The sequence below is a fragment of the Talpa occidentalis genome, unplaced genomic scaffold (genome assembly GCF_014898055.3).
Source record: "Talpa occidentalis isolate TD23 unplaced genomic scaffold, MPIMG_talOcc4v2.1 talOcc4.8, whole genome shotgun sequence".
In the NCBI taxonomy this organism is placed as follows: domain Eukaryota; kingdom Metazoa; phylum Chordata; class Mammalia; order Eulipotyphla; family Talpidae; genus Talpa; species Talpa occidentalis.
The window spans coordinates 62,083,744-62,111,237 of record NW_023605194.1 but is presented as its reverse complement, the minus strand read 5'-3'; the positions used below and the strand labels follow the sequence as shown (position 1 = coordinate 62,111,237).

At 38.8% G+C, this 27,494-nt stretch overlaps 1 protein-coding gene and 1 pseudogene across 1 annotated transcript; both read left to right on the top strand.

Moving 5' to 3' along the window:
- ANKRD22 (ankyrin repeat domain 22) lies at positions 1-27,494 on the top strand. The gene is made up of 6 exons (XM_037496640.1): positions 1-145; positions 20,220-20,411; positions 22,519-22,626; positions 25,395-25,472; positions 26,646-26,744; positions 27,221-27,494. The coding sequence occupies exons 1-6, from the start codon at positions 125-127 to the stop codon at positions 27,296-27,298; spliced, it is 576 nt and encodes a 191-aa protein (XP_037352537.1). The 5' UTR covers positions 1-124; the 3' UTR covers positions 27,299-27,494.
- On the top strand, positions 20,520-20,939 carry LOC119233934 (ubiquitin-conjugating enzyme E2 variant 1-like; annotated as a pseudogene).

The window sequence follows — 27,494 nt, the reverse complement described above, 5'->3', positions numbered from 1 at the left end:
GAACTTGCACTGCCTTGGGTTTTAGGTACTTTTCTCTCTTTGGGAAGGACTTGGATGTTAATCAGTAACACCTCCAGCAGGTTCAAAAGGCTGTAGTGGTGAAGTAACCATCTGAAGGAACAGCATGGGAATTCTGTACTCTGAGGTATGTACCTTTCTGAGAGTAAGATTTCAAAGGTATTAAACGTTGCTCCTTCTTTTCAAAGGTAATTTCCTTTTGCTGTCAGTATGTCTCTATTTCTTCTGCTTCACGTTATGTGTGAACATTAAGTCTTACTCCTGTGTGCTAATCTTTTTTTGATATTTTTAATATCTTATGGCAAATTATTTTGTAGTTCTAAAATGTTAGCCAGATGTCCAAATCTTTTCAGGGATAATTTGCATTTTGCAAAATGAATTTGAGTGGTGTTTTTCTGATGTTTGACGTCCAGAGGAAAAGTGGATCTGGTACCAAATTACAGGATTTTGTAAACACACAAAAGATAGACTAGCTTTTTGGTTTTTTTTTAGCATTAGAATATATAGAATACAGAGTAACTTTACTTGACATTTGAGAGGAAATTCACCTCTAATAATCATTAATAAAGACTTTTCCATACAGAATAGGGTTAACACCCATATATTTTTGATATTTTGATATTTTTCTTTTCACATCTGGTGGATACAAAAATTCTTTCTCCTGTATTGAAAGTAAACTATTAGAATCAAATAGATTTTTGATAATATTTCCAAGGAATATGAGAGAGTGATGTTTTAAACCAGAGCAGAAGTGTGATGTCATCATTATTCATAATTTACTACTCCCTCTCCTCTCCCTTAACTTCCTCTCCTCTCTAATACAACAGGTTAGTCTTCATTTCATTGCAGATGCTCAACAGAACTACTTAGGGTGGTTCTGATATTAAAGGGAGTTTTTCTTTTTGCAGTTATTTTAAATTCATGAGTGTGTGTGTGGTGTGTGTGTCTGTGCGTGTTTATATTCAATGTGTTCTCTGATTAGTTTACAATTCTGAATATGTCTTACTCAGGGACTTTAGTCTCATGAAGAGCTCATGTATATATAAATGAAGTCACTAAAAAACACTACACTGCTAATTTTCAAACTAGAGAGTGACCAAGTGTCAGAGAGAGGAACTTGTTAAAAATGCAGCTGGAGGGGGTGGGGAAAGGAGGGGTTGGGGTCAAAATAAGAGGGTTGCAATTGTATGGGGAATATAAAAACTAAAAAAAAGAAAAAAAATGCAGCTTCACTCTACTTGTGGTCAGGTCCAGAAAATTACTTTTTAGGAGAGTATTCTTGGTGACTCTGAGATAGGTTATCAGTTTACCACTCTAGGAGAGAAACACTGTTCTAGCCTTGCACTTTTCAAATTTTAATGTCGATAGAGCTTAACTGAAGATCTTGTTCAAATGCAGGTTATTATCCTATAGGTCTGCATGGAGCCTCAGGTTATTATGATTTTCAGGTCCTTGTGGACCACACTGTAAGAGGCCTGGCTATAGTCAAGGTCCTGAGAATAACTATATTAAAAAAGCTTGTTAGTTGTTGCTTTTGCAAGTGATTGAGTCAAGGCAGGGCAAAGCAAGACATGCTGAGTTACTTCTATGTATCAATGCAGAATCCCCAGAGGTAGGGTAAGTATTTCCACCTTTCAGATATATTGAGGACAAGCCAAATTGGAATTTACGATGGTATTTAAAAACATGCTATTATCTCAATTTCTAAGAAAATCGTAACTTTCCAAAAAACTTAGAGATAATTCAAAGCTCATAGTTGAAATTGAATCAAAGATAGTCTAAGGTATTGTTGTTATATAACACACTAATCCAAGTGGAATAATTTTGAGGCCTTCTACTTGATTCTGCCTGCATGTCTGTTTAATCTAGAATCAGCAATATGAGGTACCTGGACAGTTTTAGTCATTTCATGAAAAAAAAAAAAAAAAACAGTTTTCTACCTTTCTGACATATAATTTCACAATTTACTGAATCTCCCCCTTCTTGATTTCTTGACTACCACCATATTGTTAAGCATCCAGGATTAGAATAATCTGACTTGAGCAGTGGATGATGAAAAATGCTGAAAAGAAATGGGTTCTCTTAGATTGGGAGATAAATTTCCTTGTTTCTTGTTGTGGTCACTTTTGGGAGTTACCTGTGAATTCAGAAAATAAAACCCAGCGTGGTCTTACCCTTATAGTTATGGGATGTGGTGCTCTATGTAACTCTTATCTATAATTTTAAAGTCAAAGCTCTTAGGTAATATCTTAAATATTCAAACATAACCTATTCACCTGTCATAGGCCAATCTCTCATTTGTCCTGCACCAGTTATTTTCTGTTTTCTAGGTATAATTAATATGTAACACTAAATATTGTAGTAAGAGGATAAGAAACACCCAATCATGCCCTATTTTATGGACCTACACTGCCTTGAAGTTTCAACTTAACCTCTTAGTAAAATTCTACTGTTCACTTTGTAGAAAACTCCACTTTTAATGTACAGATTAGTTCATTAAATTAATTGATTAATTAATTAATTATTTTTCACTGAGGTAACATTGGTTTACAAAACTGTTTTATTCAGAGGTATGGGATTACACATCTTCAGATGTATGTTACCACTCCACACCCACTAGCAAGGCACTCAAGTTGTCCACCATAATCTACACTTTGTTCTCATCCTTCCTTTCCTCCTCTGGTAGCCTCATTTTTACAGTCAAATTTCTAGAGCTTGTTTTTTATTTTTTGATCCTTTGTTTTGTTTCTCTATAATCCACATATGAGTGTAATCATCTGTTATTTGTCTTTCTCCTTCTAACTAATTTCATTTAGCATAATCCTTCTAGTTTCATCTATATTGTCAATGGAAACAGTTCATCCTTGTTTATAACAGCATAGTATTCTAGGGTATGTGTGTGTGTGTGTGTGTGTGTGTGTGTGTGTATGTGTGTGTGTGTCTTCTTAGTCCACTTACATGACATTGGGCACTTAAGTTGTTTCCATAACTTTGTTAAGTAGTTCTACACTGAACACATGAATGCATATATCCCTTCTAAATAGTGTTTTGCATTTTTCAGGTAGATACCTACACAGGAGTAGAATTGCTAGATCATGTGGTAGCTCTGTTTTTAATATTTTGAGAAACCTCCATATAGATTTTTCATAGGCACTGAACCAGCTTACATTACCACCAACAGTGTATGAGGGTTGCTATTTCTCCACGTCTTTGCCAACACTTGTTCTTTTTGGATTTTGACATAAGCAAGTCTCACTATTGTTTTGATTTCATTTACTGATGACAAATGATGAACATTTTTCCTGTTCCTGTTGATTCTCTGTATGTCTTCTTTGGAGAAGTATGTATTAGTTCTGCTTTTTTTTTTTGATTGGATGGGTTTTTGTTGTTGCTCTTGTGTTAGTCATATGAATTCTTTGTACATCTTGGCTATTAGCCCCTTGTCAGATATATGATGTGCAAATATAACCTCCTATTCACTTGGGTGATCATTTCTTTCACTGTGCAGATGTTTTTAAGTTTTATATTCCATGTGTTTATTTTAGCTTTTGTTTTCCTTGCTATTGGAGTTGCAACTCCCAAGATATTCCTGATGACAATGTAGTGGAGTACTTTGCCTATGTTTTTTTCTATATGTTTTATGGTTTCAGATCTTACATCTTAGTCTTTAAGCCATGTTAATTTTTGTATATTGTGTGAGATAGTGATCTAATTTCATTCTTTTGCACATGGCTGTTCAGTTTTCCCACCACCAATTGTAAAAGTTTGGGTTTATTTTTGGACTCTCAATTCTATTTTAGGTGGTCTCTGTATCTAGATCTAGCCTAATGTCATACTGTTTTGTTTACTATAACTTTGCAGTATAGTTTGAAGTCTATCCATATGATACTGCCATTCTTTATCTTTTTTGTCAGGATTGCTTTGCTTCTTTGTGGACTTTGGGGTTGCATATAAGCTTTAATTATTATTATTATTTGTGCTATTTCATTGAAGAATGCTATTGAAACTTTGATAAGGATTCCATCGAATCTGTATATTATTCTAGGTAAGATGGCCATTGTAACAATGTTAATTATTCCAACCCATGATCAGAGAATATCTTTCTATTTTTGTGTTTTCTATTTCTTTTAACAATGTATTATACTTTTTACTGTATATGTCCTTCACCTCCTATATTAAGATTATTCCTAAGTATTTAATGTGATGATAAATGGTATTATTCTCTTGATTTCTTTCTCTTCAAGTTTGTTCTTTGCACATGGGAATGTGATTTATTTTTTTAAATTAATTTTGTGGCCTGCCATTTGTTTTAGTAGCCATTAGAATTAATTTTCTATATATATTATCATGTCATCTGAAAATGGGATAGTTTTACTTTATCTTTCCCAATTTAGATTGCCTATACAGCTTTCTCTTGCTTTATTGCTTGAAATAGAGCTTCCAATACTATTTTGAATAGTAGTGGTGATAGTGGACATCCTTATCTTGTACCTGAACCTAGAGTAAAATTTTTCAGTTTCTTTCTGTTGAGAATGATAAAAGTTTTGGGGTTGTCATCTATGGCCTTTATTACGTTTAAGGGTGTTTCTTTTACCCCCATTTTGGGGAAGGTTTTATCAATGAATGTTGAATCTTATCAAATGCATTTATTGACATGATCTAATGATTTTGATCTTTCCTTTCATTGATGTGGTGAATCACATCAACTGATTTTTAGAATGTTCAACCAATTTTGTGTCTCTGGAACAAATCCCACTTGGTCATGATGTATAATTCTTTCAGTTAATTGCTAAATTGGTTTGCTAAGATTTTGTAGAGGATTTGTGCATCTATGTTCATCAGAAATATTAGTTTGTAGTTTTCTTTTTGTTTGCTGTCCTTCTCTGCTTTTGGTATCAGTGTTATGTTGACCTGCTAAAATGTGCTTGAAAGTATTCCTGCTTTCTCAACTTTGTGGAAGAGTTTGAGAAGAGTAAATATCAGATAAATAAATATCTTTAAAGGTGTGGTTGACTTCTGTAGTGAAACCATCTGGTCCCGGGCTTTTGTTTTTTGGGAGAATTTTGATGACCTTGGTTATAATTGGTCTGTTGAGGTTTTCTATTTCTTCATGATTTGGTGTGAAGGTTGTAAGAATTTGTCCATTTGTCCTAGGTTTTTCAATTTATTGTAACATAGATATTCATATTTTTCTTTTATGATGCTTTGTTTTTCTGAGATATCTGTTGTGACTTTCCTTTCATTTCTATTTCCATTTTTATTAGTTTTATTTTTAATTTTCTTTGTGAGCTCATTAGATATTTATCTATTATTTTTTTCAAAGTTCCAGCTTTTGGTTTCATTGATCTTACAGACTGTGCTTTTTATTATTTTTTTAGTTTATTTCTTCTCTAATTCTTATTATTGTTCCTACAATGGTCTTTTGGTTTTGCTTGTTCTTTTTCTGGTTCCTTCAGATGTAAGGTTAGATTATTTATTTGAGCTTTTTCTTATTTCTAAATATTGGCCCACATTGATATATATTTCCCACTTAATACTGCTTTTGGTGTGTCTTAAGAATCATAAATAAACTCTAGATGTTCTTGACTTGCAGTTCAATGCCCTTCCCATTAGTCACAATTTTTCCAGTCTCTTCTTCTCTGACATTCATTGATGGGTATTGTAAATTAGACTGAAAACAGAGAGATTAACAGAGAAAAAACAGACAGATTTATTTTTTTAAACACATACATTGTACATTCACATGGGAGTACTTGTGAAAACTCAAAGGAGGTGGTTAGAGCTTGGACTCATAGCATCTTAACCAAAGAATGAGAAATATTTAGAGAGGTGATGAGATAAAGGAAAAGGAATTTGTATTTTTATGGTGGTAAATTGAATGGAAGGCAGAGTGTGGGGGAATCTAATGGAAAATAAAGACTAGTTAGTAAATTTTGTCATGTAGATTCCTTTTATGCCACATCTTTACCGACAAGGGTGATTTGATCTTTCCTGGTAGACAAGAGAGGGAGAGCATCTTATAAATTTATATCCTGCTTTCAGCTAAGTAGGAATAGTACAGAGAGCTTCCCTTGCATCTGCTTCTTCTTAATTGCCTTCAGCTCAAAATGGTAATTATGCTAATAGGCAAATTTGGAGGTGCATAGTCTGCTATTATTCACTGCTCTGTATTGCTAATGGTTATACAATATACATCCTTAAGAAAGAAGGAGAGAATGAGTGAGCACCCCAGAGTTGGACTTAAAATCTGCTATTGAGGGAGGACATGTCAGAGGTCAGTGAGAATTTAGCTTTGGAATAATCAAGCATAGCAATCGAGAATGGATTTTTTGAAAAGGTACATTCGTTTAAATCCTTATGAAACTTATTTGCTCATAATATACACAGTAACAACACACATTTAATTAAGCTTGTTATATCCGGTATCCTATACCAACGACTTCATGTATGTATGTATGCATGTATGTATGTATGTTAAATAATTTAATATAATAATCACATAAGAGAATCACTATTATTCTTATTTTATAAATAAAAAAAAAACTGAGTCAAAACTAGTTTATGTAATTTGCCTAGAGTTATGCAGCTGAAGTGTTTACTGGCTAGGGACCAGTGACTGGGATGTTATCCTAATTACCTTTAAAGATAAAGACCTATGTTTATATACTCAGAGCAATTCTTGTTATATTACCGATAAACATGATTAGTTCATTTATTTCTTCCTATCTTAACAGGGAAGTCATATTTTAAAGAAGAGTTGGTCTTAATCACTCTTCTGTTCTGTCAGTACTCTTCCCCATTTTCCCTTAGTGAAGATAATGGGGTAAACTAAATTCAAAGTCCAGTGAGTTACATTCTACTCAGATTGTCAAGAGAAATGTTGCCCTGCAAACATTACAAAAATTGAGAAAAAGAAAGATATGCAGAATATTGACCCTGTCAATTACGAAAATAAGCCCAAAAAGGAGTTTCTTGAAAATTCTATCATAATAATGTATCCCTTTAAACTTTGAGAAAAACTACTCTAGAGGTTATCTACGAGTAGAGGGACACACACACACACACATACACACACACACACTCATTCAGAGGAGACTGGAATAATTGTGGCTAATGGGAAGACAACTGAACTGGAAGTCAAGAATATCTCGGATTTATTTATGATTGTGCCAGAAATCTGTGGGACTTAGGTAATCGTCAACCTCTCTCTGGTTCACAATTATGATACTATAAAACAGGAGAACTAGGTGAGTTTGAGTTCAGCATTTTGCATTGTGTCGTTCCATGACTCAGGAAAAGAAAAGGCAAACACAACGGAAAAACAAGTTTCCCTTGTAATCTCAATTGCACTCTCTCTCTCTCTCTCCTGCTCCCTCACTCCCTCTTTTATACATTGACCTTCTAGCAAATTTTAGGCATTCTACACACAAAAAAGCAGTAAAGGGCTTCCATTCAAATTAATGTCTTAATTCTTTCCTTGCATAGTGTAAATAATTTTACAAATGATAAAAGGAAAGTGTCATTTCCAAAAGGAGATGACAACTTCAATACATCAACAGAAATGAGAACTGAAAATTTATACATATTCAGTTATTCATCCATTTATTTAATTAGCATTATTTATTGATCACATACTATATTCTAGTTACATGCTAGCTCCTGGTATATAGTGAGAAATGAAAATGAACCTCATACCCAGTGGTTGTGGCGTGGTGACATACATCTAAGCAGGTGTCAACCTGTTCCCCTAAATCATACACAGTGTTATAAACCCATGTTACCTCAATAAAATAAAAAAGATAAGTAGACTCTAACTTCTTGGAGGAAATAATGGAATGAAAATACACATAAAATTATAAAAAATGAAAAGATAACTCAAAGAAGCAATAGTATAAAGAGAGAGCGTGTAAGTTGGTATGGTTGGGTATAAATATACATAATATATAAAAATCTAATTATATATGGAATATATGTTTGGAGAATCTACAGCATGAAAAGATGGGCTTCCTGGAAATTGAATGGGGTAAGTATGAAAGGCTCAGTAGTGAAAGCAGCGCCTCTAAATGCAGGCTGTGAGTGGTGCATTATCTACACAGAATTTGGAGACACACACAGTTAACCACAGCTTTTCATTATCACAATATGCCAGCCAATTTAATGTCAGTTTAGTATGTTGGTGTAATGTGGTCCTCCCCATACTGGGGCAACATTGCTTGATGGACAGTCCTAGTGCCCAGGAGGCAATGGGAAGTTGGGAGCTATTGCTGGAGATGTGTCAGGGACCCATCACAAAGGTCTTGTGGGTCAAGATGAGAAGTTGTGACTTTATTCTATTTTTTTTAACTTTTTTTTCTAAAGATTTATTTATTTATTTATACAAGCACTGGGTACAGTCAGAAGTGCGGGAGGGTGAGAGAATTCACCAGAGCCAGAATGGGAAACAGAACAGGCAGACTGACGAAATACACTGCTGAGGGGAGCAGTGGGCACAGCAGGAGAGGTCTGTCGTGCCATGTGGGACCCTCACCCAGCGGCCAGGGATCGAACCAGTGCTGCAGAGGCTGCAGGCAGCTTCACAGCCCAGCGCTCAAGTGCTGCACCACCACGGGAGGCCCTGTGACTTTATTCTAAACACAAGGAAGTGCAATGAAAAAATTCAAAATAAACTATGCATTAAAAAAAAGTGGAATTTTTTCAGTTCATTAAAAGAAAACCTTCAATTTGTTTAGCAAAAATAATTTGCTATTGCAGTATACATATGCAACTACATGAAAAGAAGTCTTAGTTTATCATGTAAGATGTATATTTAAATTACATGATTCATTTTCTTGCCTTAGAAAAAGTTTGTTTGGTGATTTTCTTCCCCCTCTTATTTCTTCTTCATATTAGTGGAGCTAAGATTTGAATTCAGATCTTTCTGAGACTAAAAGACAGTTTCTTAGCCAGTATACATCCCCCTGCCATGCTTTCAAAGAAACAGAACATGGATTGCAAGGTATTTTGTATGCTCATCATTGTTTAAGTCTCAAACTCAAGTTCTCCTCATTTATCACATTATGTATTGATTAGCTAACTTCATATATAGAAACTGGAACTCCCTAAGTTTTTATTTCTAGAATAAAGGAAGGTTGTATTAAAATAAATTCTCCTTTGGATAAGGATGTTCTGCATATTGAGTGTTATAAGCTCCAGACAGAGATGCTTAAGAGATTATTCTATAAAATTCCCTAATTTTTCTGACAAAGCTGTGCCTTCCAATAATGAATGACCTAATGTCCTACCATCCCTCTGCATTCTCTCCCCCGATGAACTCACTCTTCCCCATGATTATAAATATCATCCATTTGCAGACATCTCCAAAGGGTTAGCCCTGCCCCAGACTCTTCTGAGAGCTGCATTCCTGTGTCCCCTCCCCCAGATGTCTCCACAGTGTCTTATTTCCTTTTATATCCTCTGACTATAATAGTACCTAGTAAGGAGTAGGAGTAGATGCTCAAAAGTGTCTGTCAAATAGAATAATGAGAATACAGATTTATGAATATAAAGGTGATGAGACATGGGAAGAAACTATCAATCTCAAGTGAATTCTTTTTCTAAAGATTATACGTCTGAGTTAATTCCTAATACTTTAAGAGATGTCCTGGCTGATGGGCACAGGGAGAGATGAGATAATTTCTCTGGTCAATTTGAGCCATGTGACATCCTATACATCCTTCCATTGTCTGTCTTTAGAAAGTAGAGTTGGGAACGTTCATTTCTATACAGATTTTTCTTAATCCAGGCTTCCACATTTACATATTCCCTCTACCTTGGATGTCAGTTTGTTGAGTCCTTACTAACTTGAGTTTATAGAGAGTCAAATATAAATTCTACTCAGTTCCTCAAGTGTGTAGAGGTCAGTGCCCTTGACTCCCTAGGTACTAAAGGGTGGGGGTATACATTTTATTTATTTAAGATTTAAGGTACACATTTTATTTATTTAAGATTTCTTAAATTTATGCATACAAGAACTGGGGTGTAGGCCAGAGGCGTGTGTGGGGGGAAGGGGAGTGAGAAGATTCACCAGAAACAGAGTGGGGAGCAGTACGGGCAGATCTACTAAAATATACTGCTGAAGGGAGCAGAAGGGGAATCAGGAGAGGTGTGCTGTGCCATGTGGGTCATCTCCCTTGCAGGGGATTGAACTAGCTGCAGTGGCTGCTAATAGCTTGATAGGACTGAAATTTTAACCGCTGCGTCACCAGGGAGCCCCCAGTGTACACATTTTAGAGCTGCAAAGACTTTGGCCAATGAAATGGTATGCTCCTCATGTTGGTTGTCACCAACATCCACACAGTGCTATATTCCCATTGATGGCAGAGGAAAACACTAGACAATTAAAGCAGCAGCAGCAATTAAAGAACCAAGAATTACCATAGACTAATAGGGTTACAACCAGTGAAAATTTTATAGATGACATTTAGTCCCTTCTGAAAGGTCATGCCACATTTAAAGGCACAGTGATAACTCACCTGGGGGAGCCCGAGGTATAAAGAGGTACAGTGTTACCAGGCCCACAGTTACTTTCTCCAAAAGCATGTCTGGAGAGAAGATAGAAACACAGAAACAGGATTATTGGAGCCCACTGATGAACTAACTTTTTTCCCCAATGTCATCTGTTCTCATCTTTGCTCATGACATTCTAGCTTGGGATGTGTGGCTGGTGTCCTTTTAAATCAAAACGTGCATCCACCCATGTGTCACCTCCTCCGAGATAACTGCCCCAGTCACTCAATATAAAGTGAGCATGTCCTTGCCCAGGTACTTTTTAGCCCATCATCATGCTTTATTTTTATTAAAATTGCATTGATCACTACTGACATTGTGTTCAATATCCCCCATTTCTTAGAGAGTGAGGCAGTTGTGATTCTTGCCTGGTTTTCAAAGTCCCATTCCTTTTTCTGGGCAACCACTATTGGTCCACATGCCCTTGCCTCTCTTTCTGGCCAATCTCCTCACTCTTCCCTGTGAACCACCTGTTTTCCCCCTGATGCCTTTCAAATTGTATCACACACAGAATTCGTCATGATTCATGTCCAAGAAACCCACTTGCTCCCCCCCCTGCCTGCAGCAAGAATTATATGGTCCCTGAAATGTTTTCATTTCAAGTCCAATCTCCCTAACGAGAGACTGCATACGGTCTTCCTGAAGTTAGACTTCCGTAGCAGCAAGTACTTAGTACAGGGGGGAAAATCTCTTCTTAGTAGTCATATTGGTCCACCTGTGGCCTGGCTGGGGAAGTAAAGTTAAGGAAGATATTGAAATGCAGAAAGAATGACAACTAGGTCATTAGACCCTAGTCCTCAATCCTGGCTAAGTGTTAGGACACTTGAAAAATGCTGGCCCAGGCCCCATAGCTAGCCAGTTGAATAAGAATCTGTGGGAACAGGTTAGGGCATGAGTGCTATTTAAAAGTTCCCATGTTGGGCGTCTCTGGTGGCATGAGGGTTTAAGTCTCAGCACTATCAAGCCATCACCAGTCACTATACCATGGTTTGATCCCCAGCCAGGGAGCTACCCACATGGCACAGCAGACCTCTCCTGTCTTAACTGCTGCTCCCCTTGGCAGTGTATTTCAGTGGATCCTCCAGTTCTGTTCCCCACTCTCCCTCTGTTAAATCCTCTCACCACCCCCGCACCTCTGACCTACACCCCAGCTCTTGTATACATAAAATAAATCTTAAAAAAAAAAGTTTCCCTGTGATTCTGAGGGTACAGTGAGACTGAAAATGACTGCAGGGATGAAATAAACAATTCCTTGTAATGACAGTATAACCATGATGAAACATTGCAATTTTTACACTCATGTTAATCAAGGAACTTTCGAAACTCTGGAAATTTAATTTGTGCACTTTTGTCTTCTCATGTTTATGGCTTTAAAAATAACCAAAAACTTGGTGCTAAAGTTCCACACTATCCCATTCCTATCTCACCTTTCCAGCCTTAAAATGTGGGCAATGTCTCTGGGTACCACAGGACACATTCAGCAGGTTGATGAGTAACTACAATATCCCGCATATATTCTTTGACATAATCAGGTATGGCATAGCTCCAAGCATAAGCTGTCACAGCTAGAAATATACTAGGTATGATCTTAGTAATATAAAGCACCAGAGCTGCTTGTACCATTACAGATGCCTCTAAAAGCACAGCTTCTCTCCTGCCCCACCAACCCACTTTTCACTTTTGTTTCCCCTAAGAGTTAGAGAGAAGGGGGCTCGCCTTCATTCCCCATCTAGAGAAAGAGCACATGGAGTTCTGCCTGAGGCTGAGGGGACTTGGTAAATTGCTTGTTACCATCTCTATGCAGAAACTCAACCCATTTAAAATGGCACATAACAATTTTGAGGAGCATTTGTTGGACATTTTGAAGCAAAATGATTCTAGTAAAGAGCCTTGTGCACTCGTGAAACCTCTTCTCAGAAAAGGAAAGATATTTTTCTATCTGAATCTTCAAATTAAGGAATCTCCAGGAACTGTAATGAAAGCTTATTATGTTTTATTTGATTTGTACAATTAATACACATCTTTCTTTGTAAAACCACATACTATGATTTTTAAATTTCTTAGGAAATTCCTTCCTTCCAACAAATAAAAAAGGCACAGGGTCATTTTGAAAGGTTGTCTTAGACCTGAACCAGGGCTTGGAGCAGCCCAGAGTCTGAGGAGCCCAGGAGAGCTCCTTCTCGGTTCTTATCTTCAGCAAGGAAAGAATTCAAAGTTGAGACTAAAGTACAGAAAAGCAAGAGATTCATTGATAGATGAGAGGAAAGGCAGGAAATTTCTCTGAGTGGAGAGGGGTCCTAAGTGGGTAGCCACTGAGATAGTAAGAAGTAGGTGCTTACATGGCTATAATGGTTGTTGCATGTTTCCCTGTTATGTCCTTTGCTGATTGGCTGGGCCCACAGGGGTTTCCTAGGCTGCCAAAACCCACTGAGTTTGCCCATGTTACCTGGCCTACCTTCCTAAAACTAGCTTTGGTCACTTGCATCAGCATTGTGTTATCGTGCTGGTGTTCTGAACTTTCCACTCTTCTTCTTTTTTAAAGATTTATTTATTTATGGATACAAGAGCTTGGATGCAGGACAAAGAGTTAGGGGGGCAGGTGAAAAGATTCACCAGAGACAGAGTGGGGAACAGAACAGGCAGACTGACTGAAATACACTGCAGAGGGGAGCAGTGGGTGAATCAGGAGATGTCTGCTGTGCCATGTGGGTAGCTCCCAGGGCCAGGAATTGATCTTGTGCTGCAGTGCCTGTGGATAGCTTCATAATGCTGTGTCTTAACCCCTTGCACCACCAGGGAGGCCCCTGAATTTCCACAGTTTACTGGGTTGGGCACACCCTCTTGGTCCAGAATTATTCTCTAGTCAGAGTGATAAATGGACTTAAGTCTTGGAGGTTGGAGAGAAGGGCACCCTCTTCATTCCAACTGAGTTTCTCAGTCAGGCTGATAAATGGACTTAGGGGCTTGGAGCACCCACTTCCTAACTGACTGCCTAACCCATTTCCCAACTTCCTCCTTCAGACCCACTTAGCTTTTATGTAACATGAAGGAAGTTGGGTTGTGAGAAATAGTAAGCAGTGAGGGGGAAATTGAGACAGGGCAATATTTACTCCTTCTATTCAATCTCCCGCTTACCTATTTAGTCTTATCTTTCTCAGGGCTTTCACTTGAATATCATAGTGATCTCTACCTCAGCCTCTACTCCTTGGTCACTATTACCCCTTATTAGTGATCAATCTGTTGCTTGAAGTCTTTGCTGGCACTGCTCTCTCACATTGTCTACCATATCCCAGGGCCTGTTTCCACCTTCCTTGCTCACAGATGCACACTTTTCCCTTTCTTGTCTTCCCTAGGGTCATGCTCAGTGACCTCAATCAGCCCACCCCTTTATTTTTTTTTTATTATTTTTAAATATTTATGCAGACAAGAACCAAGGTACAGGCCAGAGGTGTGAGGGGTGAGAGGATTCACCAGAGACAAAGTGGGGAACAGAACAGGCAGATCGACTGAAATACACTGCTGAGGGGAGCATCGGGCGAGACAGGAGAGGTCTGCTGCTGTGGATCAGTTCCCTGGCCGGGGATCGGACTAGTGCTGCAGTAGTTGCGGATAGCTTGATAGTGCTGAGATTTTAACCCCTGTGCCACCAGGGAGGCCCCAGCACAGCCTTTACTTGAAGTTCCTGCTCCACATCAGCCTTCCTACGTGGCTCCTCTCAACTCTCATCCTGTAGAGTTTCTAACATTTAAAATTTTGTTTCTCTGTTCTCTATCCGAACATCGTAACTGACCACTTTCCCCACTAGATCAATGTACTGGCTGTATAATAACCCTCTGCTGTGTTTCTGTTTGTCTCCTCTCTCATCAAGACCATTGGTTTCTAAATAGTACCCATTTAGTCTGAATTCCATGGCTAATGATTCTTGTCCTGTATCCCTCATGTGACAGACCTATTTATTAGCATTTGCTCTTTGCCCCCTTCATTTTTCCACCCTTTCTAGACAATAGTTTTGCTGAAAAAAGTCACAAACCTGTATATTCAAGGTTGGGTTCACTGTAGCTTTTAATGTGTTCTGACAACTAGATGCTTCATGTCATTTCACAACTTTATGCATCTGTATAGAATCACTTTGTTATGGAGAAATCTTCCCTACTGAGCTCAGGAGCCTTTTCACCCATGTCTCAACCTTGTATGCTATGTAATTAACACATTCATTTATCTAAACATCATTACTATTTATTGAGCACTCTATGTTTATTTATCTGTAATAAATACACATTAACATAAAGCAGGAAGACCATACCACAAGCTTTCTAGCAACATCTCAGCCAATGTAAAGCTCTGTTTATCCTACTTGTGTTGTTCCTTTCTTACTTCGGTCTTAGAGTCAGAATGTCATTGTGTTTTATTTAGGAAGGCAAATGTTTCCATTTTTGTTCTCTATCATGTCATCTCTTTACGCCCATTGGAATGATAATCTACTCTTTCATAACCCATCTTCATGAGCTAATTATGTTTTAATAATTATAAGTATAGCAAAGTTAATTCGGGGTTTATTATGAGTCAGACCTGAGTGAGTGCTTCACCTACATAGTCACGCATAATACTTTCTGTGACCTCACAAAGAAGATGTGATTGTTAAATGGAGAAGGAAACTGAGCAGAAAGAGTGTAAGTTGTTCAAATGCACCACTGTTAAATGGTGAACTTGAGCTTGGAACCCAGAAAGTTTGTTTCCAAAGCCTGTATTTATAACCACTTACCACTGCTTTGTCTGCGGATGTGTAGACTGTCGGCTGGAGCCTGCTATCCCCCTCTACCCACTTGCGGACTTGCTCTTTGCTTTCACCACCAAATTTACCCTAAATTTCTCCTTTAGTCACATTCTCTAATTCTTCACAGACCCATGTATTCTGCCTTTTGTCCCATCCCTCTATGAAAATTGATCTCTGGGTGGTCATTAATTATTAAATCCACCAATATTTCCTTACACTAATTCTCTTAAGTCCATCTTTTTTCCTTGAAACATCCCCTCCTTTGAGTTTGTACTATGGTCTGTTCTCTTATAACCTCTCTGACCACCACTTTATCTCTTGGTAAGTGTCACTAATTCTTTGTCAGTTTCAAGAAGGAACCTGGATATATGACCAAGAAGGCTTGGACACTAGTGGGCCAGGGCAGAGCAGTATCCTTATAGTGGTATAGTGTAGCTTATAGTATAGACGGTATAGTGTAGCTTAATAATGGGTGGAAATGAAATCCCCCAAAATTTCAAGTATAGTCTCATAGCCACATGGCATTTTGAAGGCTGTTTTTCAAATTGCCTGAAGCAAATCAAGCCAGGAAGTACACACTCTAGACATGCCTTTTGATTTGCTTTACGGCAATGTCACTTTTCAGTTGGGCAAAGAAGACAACCTCCCTCAGTTTTACCTGTACAAAATGTGGACAATAATATACTTAGGCTGTAGGATTATTGTGAGGGTAAAATGGAAAAAAAATTGAGCTATTCAATAAAATAGCTCATATTATAATTTATTTATTCACTTATTTACTCACCAAGTAGATATTGAATGTCCACTCTGCGTCAGGCATATTCCGGATGCAGGGAACACAGTGTTGAACAAGTACAGATGCAATGCCTGCCCTCAAGTAGCATACAGTCAGGTTGGGGACAAAGCTGTGATAACTTTTGGACCTTTATTCCTTAGATGAAGGGTATCAATAAGGTAGTCATAGGAGAGGAAATTGGAAAGACAGGGCTTGTGAAATTTGAAGATTTTTGTGTGGCAGCTTGAGGACAGAATCCTGATCCTATTCGTCATTGAAGATTTTCAGCAGGGAAGTGACGTGAAGCTGTTGTTTTTGGAGGATGGATTGGTGGTTGGATGGGTGAGACAAGAAGTAAGGGCAGTTAATGGCTACTTTGCAATGGTCCTGGCATGAACGATAATATGAGTTGGCATTTTGGCAGTGAGGAGTGACAGAAGAGTTTTGAGCGTAGAAGTCATTTCCCACTGGTTTCCTATACACCCAGTGTTGCCTCCAGTTCCAGAAACTTCAGAGGACAACAGAATTCATAAAAACTCCTCGGGCCTCGCTGGTAGTGCAAGGGATTGAGCACAGCACTGCGAAGCTGTCCACAGCCTCTGCAGCACGAGTTCGATCCCGGGTCGGCCAGGGAGCTGCCCACATGGCGCAGCAGACCTCTCCTGTCTTGCTCGCTGCTCCCCTCAGCATTGTATTTTGTTCAGTCTGCCTGTTGCCCACTCTGTCTCTGGTGAACCCTCTCACCTCCTGCCCTTTTGGCCTGTTCTCCAGTTCTTGTATGCATAAATGAAGTAAATCTTTAAAAAACCAAACCAAACCAAACAAACCAAACAAACAAACAAACAAACAAACAACCCAGCTCTCTCCTCAACCCAAGTGGTCTGACCCCTCTTTTCTCATTTCTAGACTGTCAACCAGTATTTCTCTGTGGGGACTTCCCTCCTGTTTGTCGTCAGTGCTTTTATGGCGCTGAGCTGCCCCCTAGTGGACACCGGGAGTTTGTAACAGCATAGAACCTATTCAAGGACTTATGTCTAAACCCGGAAGACACTTTCCAAAAACCATGTCTAGGATATAGGAAATCTAGAAGCTTTGAAAGGTAAGATCAAAGCTGATTTAAGTGATGTGGGCCTCCCTGGTGGTGCAAGGGGTTAAGACGCAACCTGTGAATCTATCTGCAGCCACTGCAGCACGAGTTCCATCCCCAGGCAGAGAGCTACCCACGTGGTGCAGCAGACCTCTCCTGTCTTGCCTGCTGCTCCCCTCAGCAGTGTATTTCAGTCAGTCTGCCTGTTCTGTTCCCTGCCCTGTCTCTGGTGAATCCTCATAACCCCCGCCCCTCACCTCTGGCCTGTATCCAGATTCTTGTATGCATGAATAAATAAATAAATCTTTAAAAAAATAAAATATAAATAAAATGTTAAGTGATGTTACTCAGGTGGGACTGATTAAGCACTCAATAGCACTGAATGACTCTGGCAGGAGAACAGTGCACCTTTCACCTTCCTGTTTTAGCACTTCAGCGAAGATTTTTGAGGAACCCAAGCAGAGGGGGATTTATTTGATGTCCTTTGAGAATGTGGGCCCTGTGTTGTCAAATATTTCAATTTTTAAAGAGAAATTGGAAAGGCAAATTGCTATAAGTAATATTCCAATTTTTTAAATGTTATAAAATGATTTTAAAATTTATTTAAGAAAAGAAAAATGAACTCTATAGCTCCCTTTTATCAACTTCTGCATGGAAGACCATCAGATCCCAAATACTAGTCCATTATTAATAGTGATCAGTGGCAAATATTCACTGGTTTGTGATGAAATTACAAAAAAAGACAATGACACAGTTTTCTCATGTTGCTAAATCTGTGTAAGGTAGAGGATTGCCTTCCCCCCTTTTTGACTATATCCTTTTATATTTTGTCAAAATAACTTTGTTTTGTCCTTATATTAAAATAATTTAATAACATTATTTTGCTTCTAATGTGTTTAGTTGGCAAAATCCAGAGTTAATGACTACATTGCCTTGTATTTAGTTTTGTTTGAGTTATAATTTAAATATTACTCTCTGGACATCACCGTTAAAACAATAGCAATTCACTGAACATTTTTTTTTTTTTTTTGTGGTACTCTCGCTGGTGGCCGGGGATCTAACTGGCTCTGCAGAGGCTGCGGGCAGCCTAGCAACCCAGCGCTCAACCGCTGCGCCACCAGGGGAGGTCCAATTCACTGAACATTTTTGAGCACTATTTGTGTTTGGAAAACACTAAATCATACCCTGGCAGTTGATGTGGAAGATGTATTGGTTAAGGAGGCACTCCAGGTCCAGGGTGTGATAGGCAAAGAACAGGATACCCGAAAGGAACTCACACCTTTATTTTGTGACTGGGGATAGTGAGACATACTGAGGGGAAGAGAATTATCTTTGGTCATCCGGGGAGTTAGTGTCAGAACTTCAGCTATACCCCACTTCCCCCAGCCCCCAACCATGCCAGGTGTGTTTGTTCACGTGCCACAGTCATTTCTCTGTCAGCCAGCTGGTGCCCCAGATTCTGCTGAGCTAGAACGGTGATGAGAATAAGTAGGGAGACATTAGGGTAATAGAAAGTGTGATTTGTGTAGTTGAACATTTTGACTGCAAACTGCAACACTTTAACCACACTCATTTCTTTTGTGGGTACAGTGATTTGCTTTATGAGTTGCCTTTTGTTTAGGATGTCACTTCAGAATACGACTTTAAAAAGTTCTCTTGTGCTATTTGTCCATGTTAGAATCCAAGTTGATTATTAAACAAATGTACCATCAACTTTGCACTGGTCTGTCCCAGCTGCTGGTCTGTCCTAGTCCTTACTCCTTTATCATTATTCTGGTAGTGTTTAGTTTGTGCATGTTTGTGGGTGTTCTCTATATCCCTAACTGGTAGATAAATTTCATATGGTTAAGAATAATATATTTTATACAGATTCTCCCCCGTCCCCATTACTACGGCACACAGCAGAGATCTGACTTTGTTATCAATTTACAGGATGATTTAATAAGGAATAGTAGTTCTTTCTAAAAATTGAGCACCATCCACATGCCAGGTATTATTCTAACTGCTTTTTTTTTTTTTAATGCATTGTCTAATTACAGTCAGTCTAGAAATGCTTGGTATTTGTAGGTCATGTGTTCAGGACAGTGTTATATACTGGGAACACAGCGGTGAATTGAACAATGTGTTCTCTACCCACATGAAGTTTATCTGGAGCTTCAGTGCCTTTCCTCATTCAGTTCAACTTCAGTGCCTCTTGGTTCATGCTGGCTGGAAACATACAATTTTAAATAATCCAAAAAGTAGCTATAGGTAGGCCAGTTGCTGTGGATGTGTGCCGGGAGTCAGGAAAGCATAAGATAAAATGAAAATTAGGTTATGACGTGAAGGGTGAGTTAGAAGTTAGCCGGGTGAAGAGGGAGAGGGAAAGTGGCTTATGCAGAGGGAGCAGGAAGGGCCTTGCTGGAGGAAACTGAACCCTGGGATTGAGGGAAGGAGATAAGTCCTGAAGGAGAGCCGAGGGAGGGAAAGTGGTCAAGATGAGGCCTGCTTAGGTCTAGTTGTTAGACTCCCACAGAGCTTTGCAGAGCTACTTATAAGCTTTTGAATACAAACAAAAAGATGAAAAATTGCATTTGACTGCACAATTTGTAATTCTTTGTCTACTGTGCTGAGTTGCTGAGTTACAGGGGCCATGCGGTTCTTGTCCCATTGTCAAGTGCGGCCCTAAACTTCTCCAATGTGCCTGTTCTGTCTCCGGGGAAATTCTGCCTTTCTGATAGGCTCATCTAGAGATGAACACCACACCCAGTTTCCTACTGAGCAAATCTGCACTGTTTCATCCTTCTATGCAGTCATTTATCCATTCAGGGAATCATTCTGTGTATCAAGCTATTTAGGAAATCACGTGAGGTTCCTATGCATTTATGTTTGTTCTAGATTTAAGACTAGACATAACTGAGACCAAAAATCCATTTACCAACCCATGACAATTTGGAAACTCTTGCATATTAAGATACTAAGTAAGTACTCTTTGTGTGATTTCATTCTCCCTATATTTCAAAGTCTGCTTTTCTTCTCAGCCTATCTGCCAGGCGGCCTATCAGAACGACTTTGGCCAGGTGTGGCGGTGGGTGAGGGAGGACAGCAACTGCGTCAACGTTCAAGATGGCTTCAATGGAGACACCCCCCTGATCTGTGCCTGCCGGCGAGGGCACCTGAGAATCATTTCCTTCCTTTTAAGAAGAAATGCTGATGTGAACCTCAGAAACCGGGTGAGGCTACGACACACGAGTGTAGAGTGACTAGCTGTGGTGATTCCTTTCTCCTCCCTTCAGTGCATGTAGAGAACGCCATTTTCTCAAATGCCATAGCAATGGAAGATGATAGCCACCACGGGGTGGGTAATAAAAGTCCTGTAATTTCTGACTGTTGGAAGAACTAGAGGGCTGGAAAGCAGGAGGAGATGCTGCTTTGGGGTCTCAAAGATGATGAAGACATGACAAAAGATGGACAGGGATGACAATTGGCCCTTAAGAACATTTTATGAAAACTAAATATACAGCCTTAAAATAGAATGTGTACACAAATACCCAGAACACCCCCTTTGTAAGTTTGCAGCAAAAATTAAATTGGAGTTAGTAGTTCTAATGGAGTGGTGGACCCAAGAGCCCTGTCAGTGTGAGCAGAATGGCAGGATTCAGATAGCATCAAAGTTGTCCGAGGAGAGTTTCAGGGCCTAATGATAACTAAAGAAAATATGAAACTCGCTCAGCCCTGAAGGATAGTGCTGGAGCAATTAATCACAAAGAGAAACCACAGGGCCTCCTTCTCTGTGCCCCCACATTGGATTTAAGCACTCTTCATTTTCCACAGTAGTAAGTTTTCTAGATAAGTCTTGTCAGAATCAAAGTACTGGAAAGGAAGCTCCTGTTCAAAGGCATTTTATCTTAAGATACTTTAAATGTCCACTTGAAATATATAAATCATGCCTAACAAATTTAAAAAAAAGTAAGATGATTTTTCTCATGAAATATTTTCTGACCTTTTAAAATTACACATACAGGGCTTCCCTGGTGGTGCAAGAGGTTGAGCGCAGCGCTGTGAAGCTGTCCACAGCCTCTGCAGTGCTGGTTCAATCCCTGCCAGCCTTGGAGCAACCCACATGGTACAGCAAACCTCTACTGTCTCGCCTACTACTCCCCTCAGCAGTGTATAAATAAATAAATAAATAGATAAATAAATCTTTAAAAAAAAAAAAACATAAAATAAAATGAAATTCCACATACACATATTTAAAAAATTATATCAATTTTGCCTCGATAAAGTTGAAATAAGACAGTAAATAAACTGGAAGAAATAGAGTAAAAATGCAAACACAGTGAACTCTGAGCTGTTTGATAACAGGTGTTTAAAATTCTACCATTATTTTCTTGTATAGTTTCACAATTTTTAAAGAGAACATATTATACCATAATATTAGAAATACAAAAAGTATTGTTATTGAATAACAGTGCCTCCCCCAAGTGGAAGTTAAGCTCTCTTTTATCTCTGGTTCTCCCTATTACTGCTCTGGTTGGTATTTCCATGACAAGAGTCTGTTTTCAGTTATACTTATTTGCACATGTTTCTGTTCATAATAATGAAATAATAAATAAATAAATAAATAAATAACAAAACTCTTGTTTTATTATTATGAACCTTCCCACACCCACCCTCACCCAAGTCTATAACCCTCACAGTCCCTAGGAGTTTGTCTTCTAGCACTGCCTGTGTGCATGTCGGAACATGGAAAAATTTTCATGTGATTTTCCTATGACCAAACCACAAAATAAATCAGAGTTCAGTATAGATGATCTAGAAGCAACTGTAGTTTTTCATACTGAATTTAGTCCTGTGTTTATATCTCAATGTGTTTTTTTTTCAAACACTAAAATGGGTGTGAGCATCCATTTTTTGATCATGTGTAAAATATACATTTCACCTCTCTGGTTTTTCTGTGACCCTCTCCTTGGCCTTTTCTTTAGACTGGACTGTGTTTAATATTCTGGTCAGTGGAAATCTGAACTTATTCATCAGACATATGCCACAGGAAGAGGAACCCCAAGTACCATAAACCCAGAAGGCCAGAAGTACCATAAAACACCAAGTAAACACCAGTGTCTTTTAGATTTGAAAGTCAGTCCTCACCACAAGTCCACTTTGCTGTGGGGAACATCATGTCTTCAACTCTGTAACCTATAAGAGTTAGCTAGAGAAAAGCAAAGCCTTTACCTATAGATGACATTTGGACTTTCGAACTTTTATTTTGATATGGTAAGCTAAATATGAAATCTGAAACATAATGTTTTATTAAAAAAAATCCTTTTCTTACTTTTTTAGAAAGAGAGAACCTGCTTGCATTATGCTGTGAAGAAAAGGTTTACCTTCTTTGATTATCTACTCATTATCCTCTTAATGCCTGTCCTGCTCATTGGGTATTTCCTCATGGTGAGTACAGCACCTGTGAGAGTTAAGAGCAAATGACAGAGGCCTCCCTGGTGGCACAAGGGGTTGAGCACAGCGCTGTGAGGCTATCCGCAGCCTCTGCAGCATGAGTTCCATCCCCAGCCAGGAGCTGCTCATATGGCACAGCAGACCTCTCCTATCTCACCCGCTGCTCCCCTCAGCAGTATAATTTTGGTCTGCCTATTCTGCTCCCCACTCTGTCTCTGGTGAATCCTCTCACCTCCTGCACCTCTGGCCTGTGCCCCATTTCTTGTATGCATAGAAAAATCCTTAAAAAAAAAAAAGGCCAATGACCAGGGCTCAATAGCATCACTTGTCTTGTCAAGTTGGCCAGGCCAGTGAGCGTAAAGGAATAATAACAAAATAAACACTTTGTTTGAATTTTATAAATGACATTTCCAACATACATGTAATGCTGTGATTGAAGTAAAGAAAGAAGAGAGGTGGCAAAAACAGTTAATTAATATAAAAATAATCTGTGCAGTATTTCTTTCTTTCTTTAAAAAAGATTTATTTATTTATTTATTTATACAAGCCTGGGTACAGTCAGAAGTGCAGGAGGGTGAGAGAATTCACCAGAGCCAGAGCGGGGAACAGAGCAGGCAGACTGACGAAATACACTGCTGAGGGGAGCAGCGGGCGGCAGGAGAGGTCTGCGCGCCATGTGGGACCCTCGCTAGTGGCTGGGGATCAAACCGGCACTGCAGAGGCTGCAGGCTGCTTCGCAGCCCAGCACTCAACCGCTGCACCACTGGGGAGGCCCAAGTTCAGTATTTATTTCGAAAAATGAATGAAACAAATCATTTGAAGGAAGCACAAAAGTCCTGAATATTAAAAAACAGTTCTCTTGTATAAGATATGGTAAATATTGTTTTGTACAACATATCTTTCTGAATTTCTGATTTTGAAGGATCCAACTGTTTGTGAATTTAAAAACAGACCCTTGAGAATTTTATCCAGATCTTTGTAGAGTATTTGAAGCTAGATTTTCTCACAGTTGAATGGATCTTTGATTTGCAGTAATTTTGTTGAATAAAGAATGATGTAGTTGGTGTAGGAATGCAGCCATATTATGAGTAGAAGGTGAAGTTCATGTTTTCGTTTTTTTAATAGAATGACAGGTTTGCACTGACTCATTCATTTTTTTCCATCTGATTCCCTTGTGACCTTGTGGCCAGTTCCACCTTTGAGAGATGACTCAAACAGACACATAATTTACTCAGGTTAAATTACCACACTCCAGTCTCACTGTAGTTAATAGATCTTGGGTGTTAGCTGTCCCTGTTAATGTCAGCTCCAGAACAAAGTCTGCCAGTAAGAAATGTAATTACCTCCTTGGATATTTAAATGTTATAGGATTTGAAGAACTGTAATTAAATATGGTAACATTAATGTTGGTGCTTGGGTTTGGGACAGGAAAGCTATAGTTCAATGATAAGCACATAATCTACTTACATCTGTGAAAAGTTCTTGAAAGAGTAATTGTATATTTAGTATATAACATTTGAATATTTGTAGTTTGGGCAAGGGTGAGAGAATGTCATTTATTTACAAATATCTTTAGGGATGATGAGGAAGGAATTACAACTATGTTTAACAAGGTTCATTCATAATTTGTTGACATACAACCTTGCTTTCTAAGGCTGTCTAAAGTTTAAAAGCTAGAGGTCTAGGGGAAAATGCAAATTGCAATGAAGCCACTCTGTAGCACAAGTGCCCTATTTATTGACACTGAAGCTACACATTTCAGAAATGCCAGAGATGTAACATGAGAAAAATTATAGATGAAACTTCAAGGATGATAAAGGTGGGAAGTCCAGGACTTTCCCATGTGGAGGGAGAGCTGAAGACACGAAAGCAATAGAATGTTGGTGCAACTTTCGTGTTGGCATGTGGCCAGAATTTTAGGGGATCAGGCGGGATAAGTGGATTTCTAGGAGCCTAGTTAATTTCATTCATTCACACAATCATTCAAGACATGATTGTAGACCTACTATGCACCAGACACTGAGCTGGGTATCAGGGATACAAGGACAACCAATACAGGTATAGTCCTTGTCCCCATGAGAATTAGAAAGTGGTGGAGAATATAAATCAGATGACAGAAAGACATGTAAAATGTCCACAAAGCAGGTGGTGTAGAGAGGTGATCAGCATTAGTAGAGTCAAGAAGAGAGGGGTTACACCTGACCGGGTGGATGAGGAATCTCTTCTTAGAGGAAGAGGCCTGTGGGCAAAGATAGGAAAGATAAATTTACTGGTGAAAAGGGGGCTATTCTGTGAAACTGTTCTCCTGAATGAAGGAGTCTGGTGGGAATGGAGGGAATAAAAGATGAAAAAAGACCAGTGTGGTAGAGCAGGGGAGGCTGGAGGTATGGAATGACATTCTTGGGGCCATGAGTAGAGCCTGAACTCTGTGGAAGGCATGTTGTAGGCCATGCTAATGAACTTGCTTTTGTTCTCAGGATTCGGGAGGATTTTGAGTCAGGAAAAGACAGAATCCTGTACCCTGTCCTCAGTAGAGCATGGTATTTGGGACAAGTTTCCAGGTGCTGATACTTCTATTCTAGGACCTCACTCTGGGAACTAATCAATATTGATGGAGGGTGGGGTGATGGTGGAAATGTTTAGAAAGTTACATGAACACAAAGGCATGTTGGGGTCAAAACAAAGCCTATTGATTACAATAGTCCAGACATAAGGTGAAGAAAATGTTTGTAGATAAATCTTGCTTGTGTCATTTATTACAGATATCAAAGACAAAGCAGAATGAGACCCTTATACGAATGTTACTTGATGCTGGCGTTGAAGTTAATGCTGCAGACTGTGTAAGTTTGTATCTCTCATAATTTTAAAACCATACCCAAATGCCATTTGCAGGCAGCTACTTGTCATCCTAAAGTTGCTTGCTTGGTTTCCCAGGACGTAGCTACACTTAGTTCACTCTTTTTCCCCCTGGCTTTTAGTCAGGCTTATTTGTATTCTGTCACAGAGCTCATGGGAATAATCTTTTTTTGATTAAAGAACAATTGTTAAGAACTTTCTGTTGGTGAGAAATTAAGGAAAACAGAGGCTTAGTAGGTAAGAATCTGGAATGGGAATGCAACACAGACACATACTTTTTCTTACATTTTCCAAAAACCGTATTCAGATATTCAGAGCCATTTTCCAGGTCTAAGTAATGCAGTGTACTGTATTCCTGGGTAATTGGATTCTATCCCACATAGAAAAATTCAGTCCCTATCTTCCATTTATCATGCCATCATTTTAATAAAAATAAATGATTATAGCATTAATTTCCATAATTGTGAAAGAGTTTCTGTGGAATAAGATCCAGAATTAATTCTGTTAGCTTGATAGTCAAGGATATCATTTCTTCACTTATCAACACTGTGGTTGCTTGACTGCTTTTTGAAAGGCAGAACTTTGCACGCAATTTTATTTTGACCCCTAGTTACTTTTGAAATCAGTGCCAACAGAGTAGGTGTGCTATTCTCTCATGCATCTCATAAGCTACAACAAACCAGGTAGGGGAGACTCCCTTGTAGAACTGCCCTGACCTGTGCATGAGTGCACCCACATGGGCACCAGCTGCCTTTTCAGATCAGAAACAACAGAGGACAATATTTGCAAAAATATCCACATGGAGACTCTGGAAGGGAAAAGTTATTGACATAGCCAAGAGGGCCATTGTCCAGACATATAGAATTCTACAAAGAAACCTGGGGATAATTCAGCATCAGTTCTTATAAATTGTGTTTCTTTTTTTCAGTTTGGAATAGAAAATAAGAAAGGATAATATTCATAACTTTTAGGGCTGTCATAATATATACAGTGAGGCAGAAAAGACTTTTTAAGTGCAAGAAATATAATTGCACATAGATGGTTTGCAAACTTTTTGTTTAGTTGTACACTAGGAAAGTGGAAATACTTGGTGAAGAAGCCAGATGCTACCGTGTATGTGGTGTTCAATGATTAGCCCTCGGCCCTTTGTCTTTCAGTATGGGTGCACTGCCTTACATTACGCCTGTGAAATGAAAAACCAGACTCTTATCCCTCTGCTACTTGAAGCCCATGCAGACCCCATGATAAAGAATAAGGTAAGGGGGGCCTTCCTGGTGGTGCAAGGGGTTAAGACGCATCCTATGAAGCTCTCTCTCCTGACTTGCCCACTTCTCCCCTCAGCCGTGTATTTCAGTCAATCCGCCTGTTTTCTTCCCCACTCTGTCTCTGGTGAATCCTCTCAACCCCAACACCTCTGGCCTGGACCCTAGTTCTTGTATGTGTAAATAAATAAATCTTTTTTTAAAAAAGAATAAGGTAAGGACCTGTAGGCCATGGTGTGCAGTCCTTCCAATGGCACAATTTTACCTTGACCGTTCACCTTGTGGAAATAAATCAACTGCTTCTGATGCTGTTAAGAGAAAAATTAATCATCCTCATTAAGGAATGAAGTTATTCTATTACTGCTAGAACTTGCCAAGCCTGAGAGTCAGTCTAACTTGTTTGCTCGTTCCTTTGCATTGATATTTGACCATACTGAAGAGAAATAACTAGACTTCCTTTCTCTCCTCAGAATGGTGAGAGCTCCCTGGATATTGCACGGAGATTAAAGTTTTTCCAGATTGAACTAATGCTAAGAAAAGCATCATAATCCTTGTGACCTCAGATGGAGAAGTACAAAGAGTTAAAGGACTGGATTCTCTCTCCGCTTTGGACCACTGGTCTGTGGGCCAATCAACCTGGGTGCCATCATTTTATGGGGCTAATAATGGTTGCTGTGGGCAACATTTCTGTGTTTATAATGTTTTTTGCTCAGTGGAGTTGACCATGGGTATAATCCTTCTAAG

Excerpts from the sequence above, each read along its gene's own strand:
- ANKRD22 (XM_037496640.1), top strand. The coding sequence starts at position 125 with ATGGGAATTCTGTACTCTGAG. Across the intron at positions 20,412-22,518 it reads ATGTGAACCTCAGAAACCGG|AAAGAGAGAACCTGCTTGCA; the intron begins GTGAGGCTACGA and ends TTACTTTTTTAG. Across the intron at positions 26,745-27,220 it reads ACCCCATGATAAAGAATAAG|AATGGTGAGAGCTCCCTGGA; the intron begins GTAAGGGGGGCC and ends TTCTCTCCTCAG.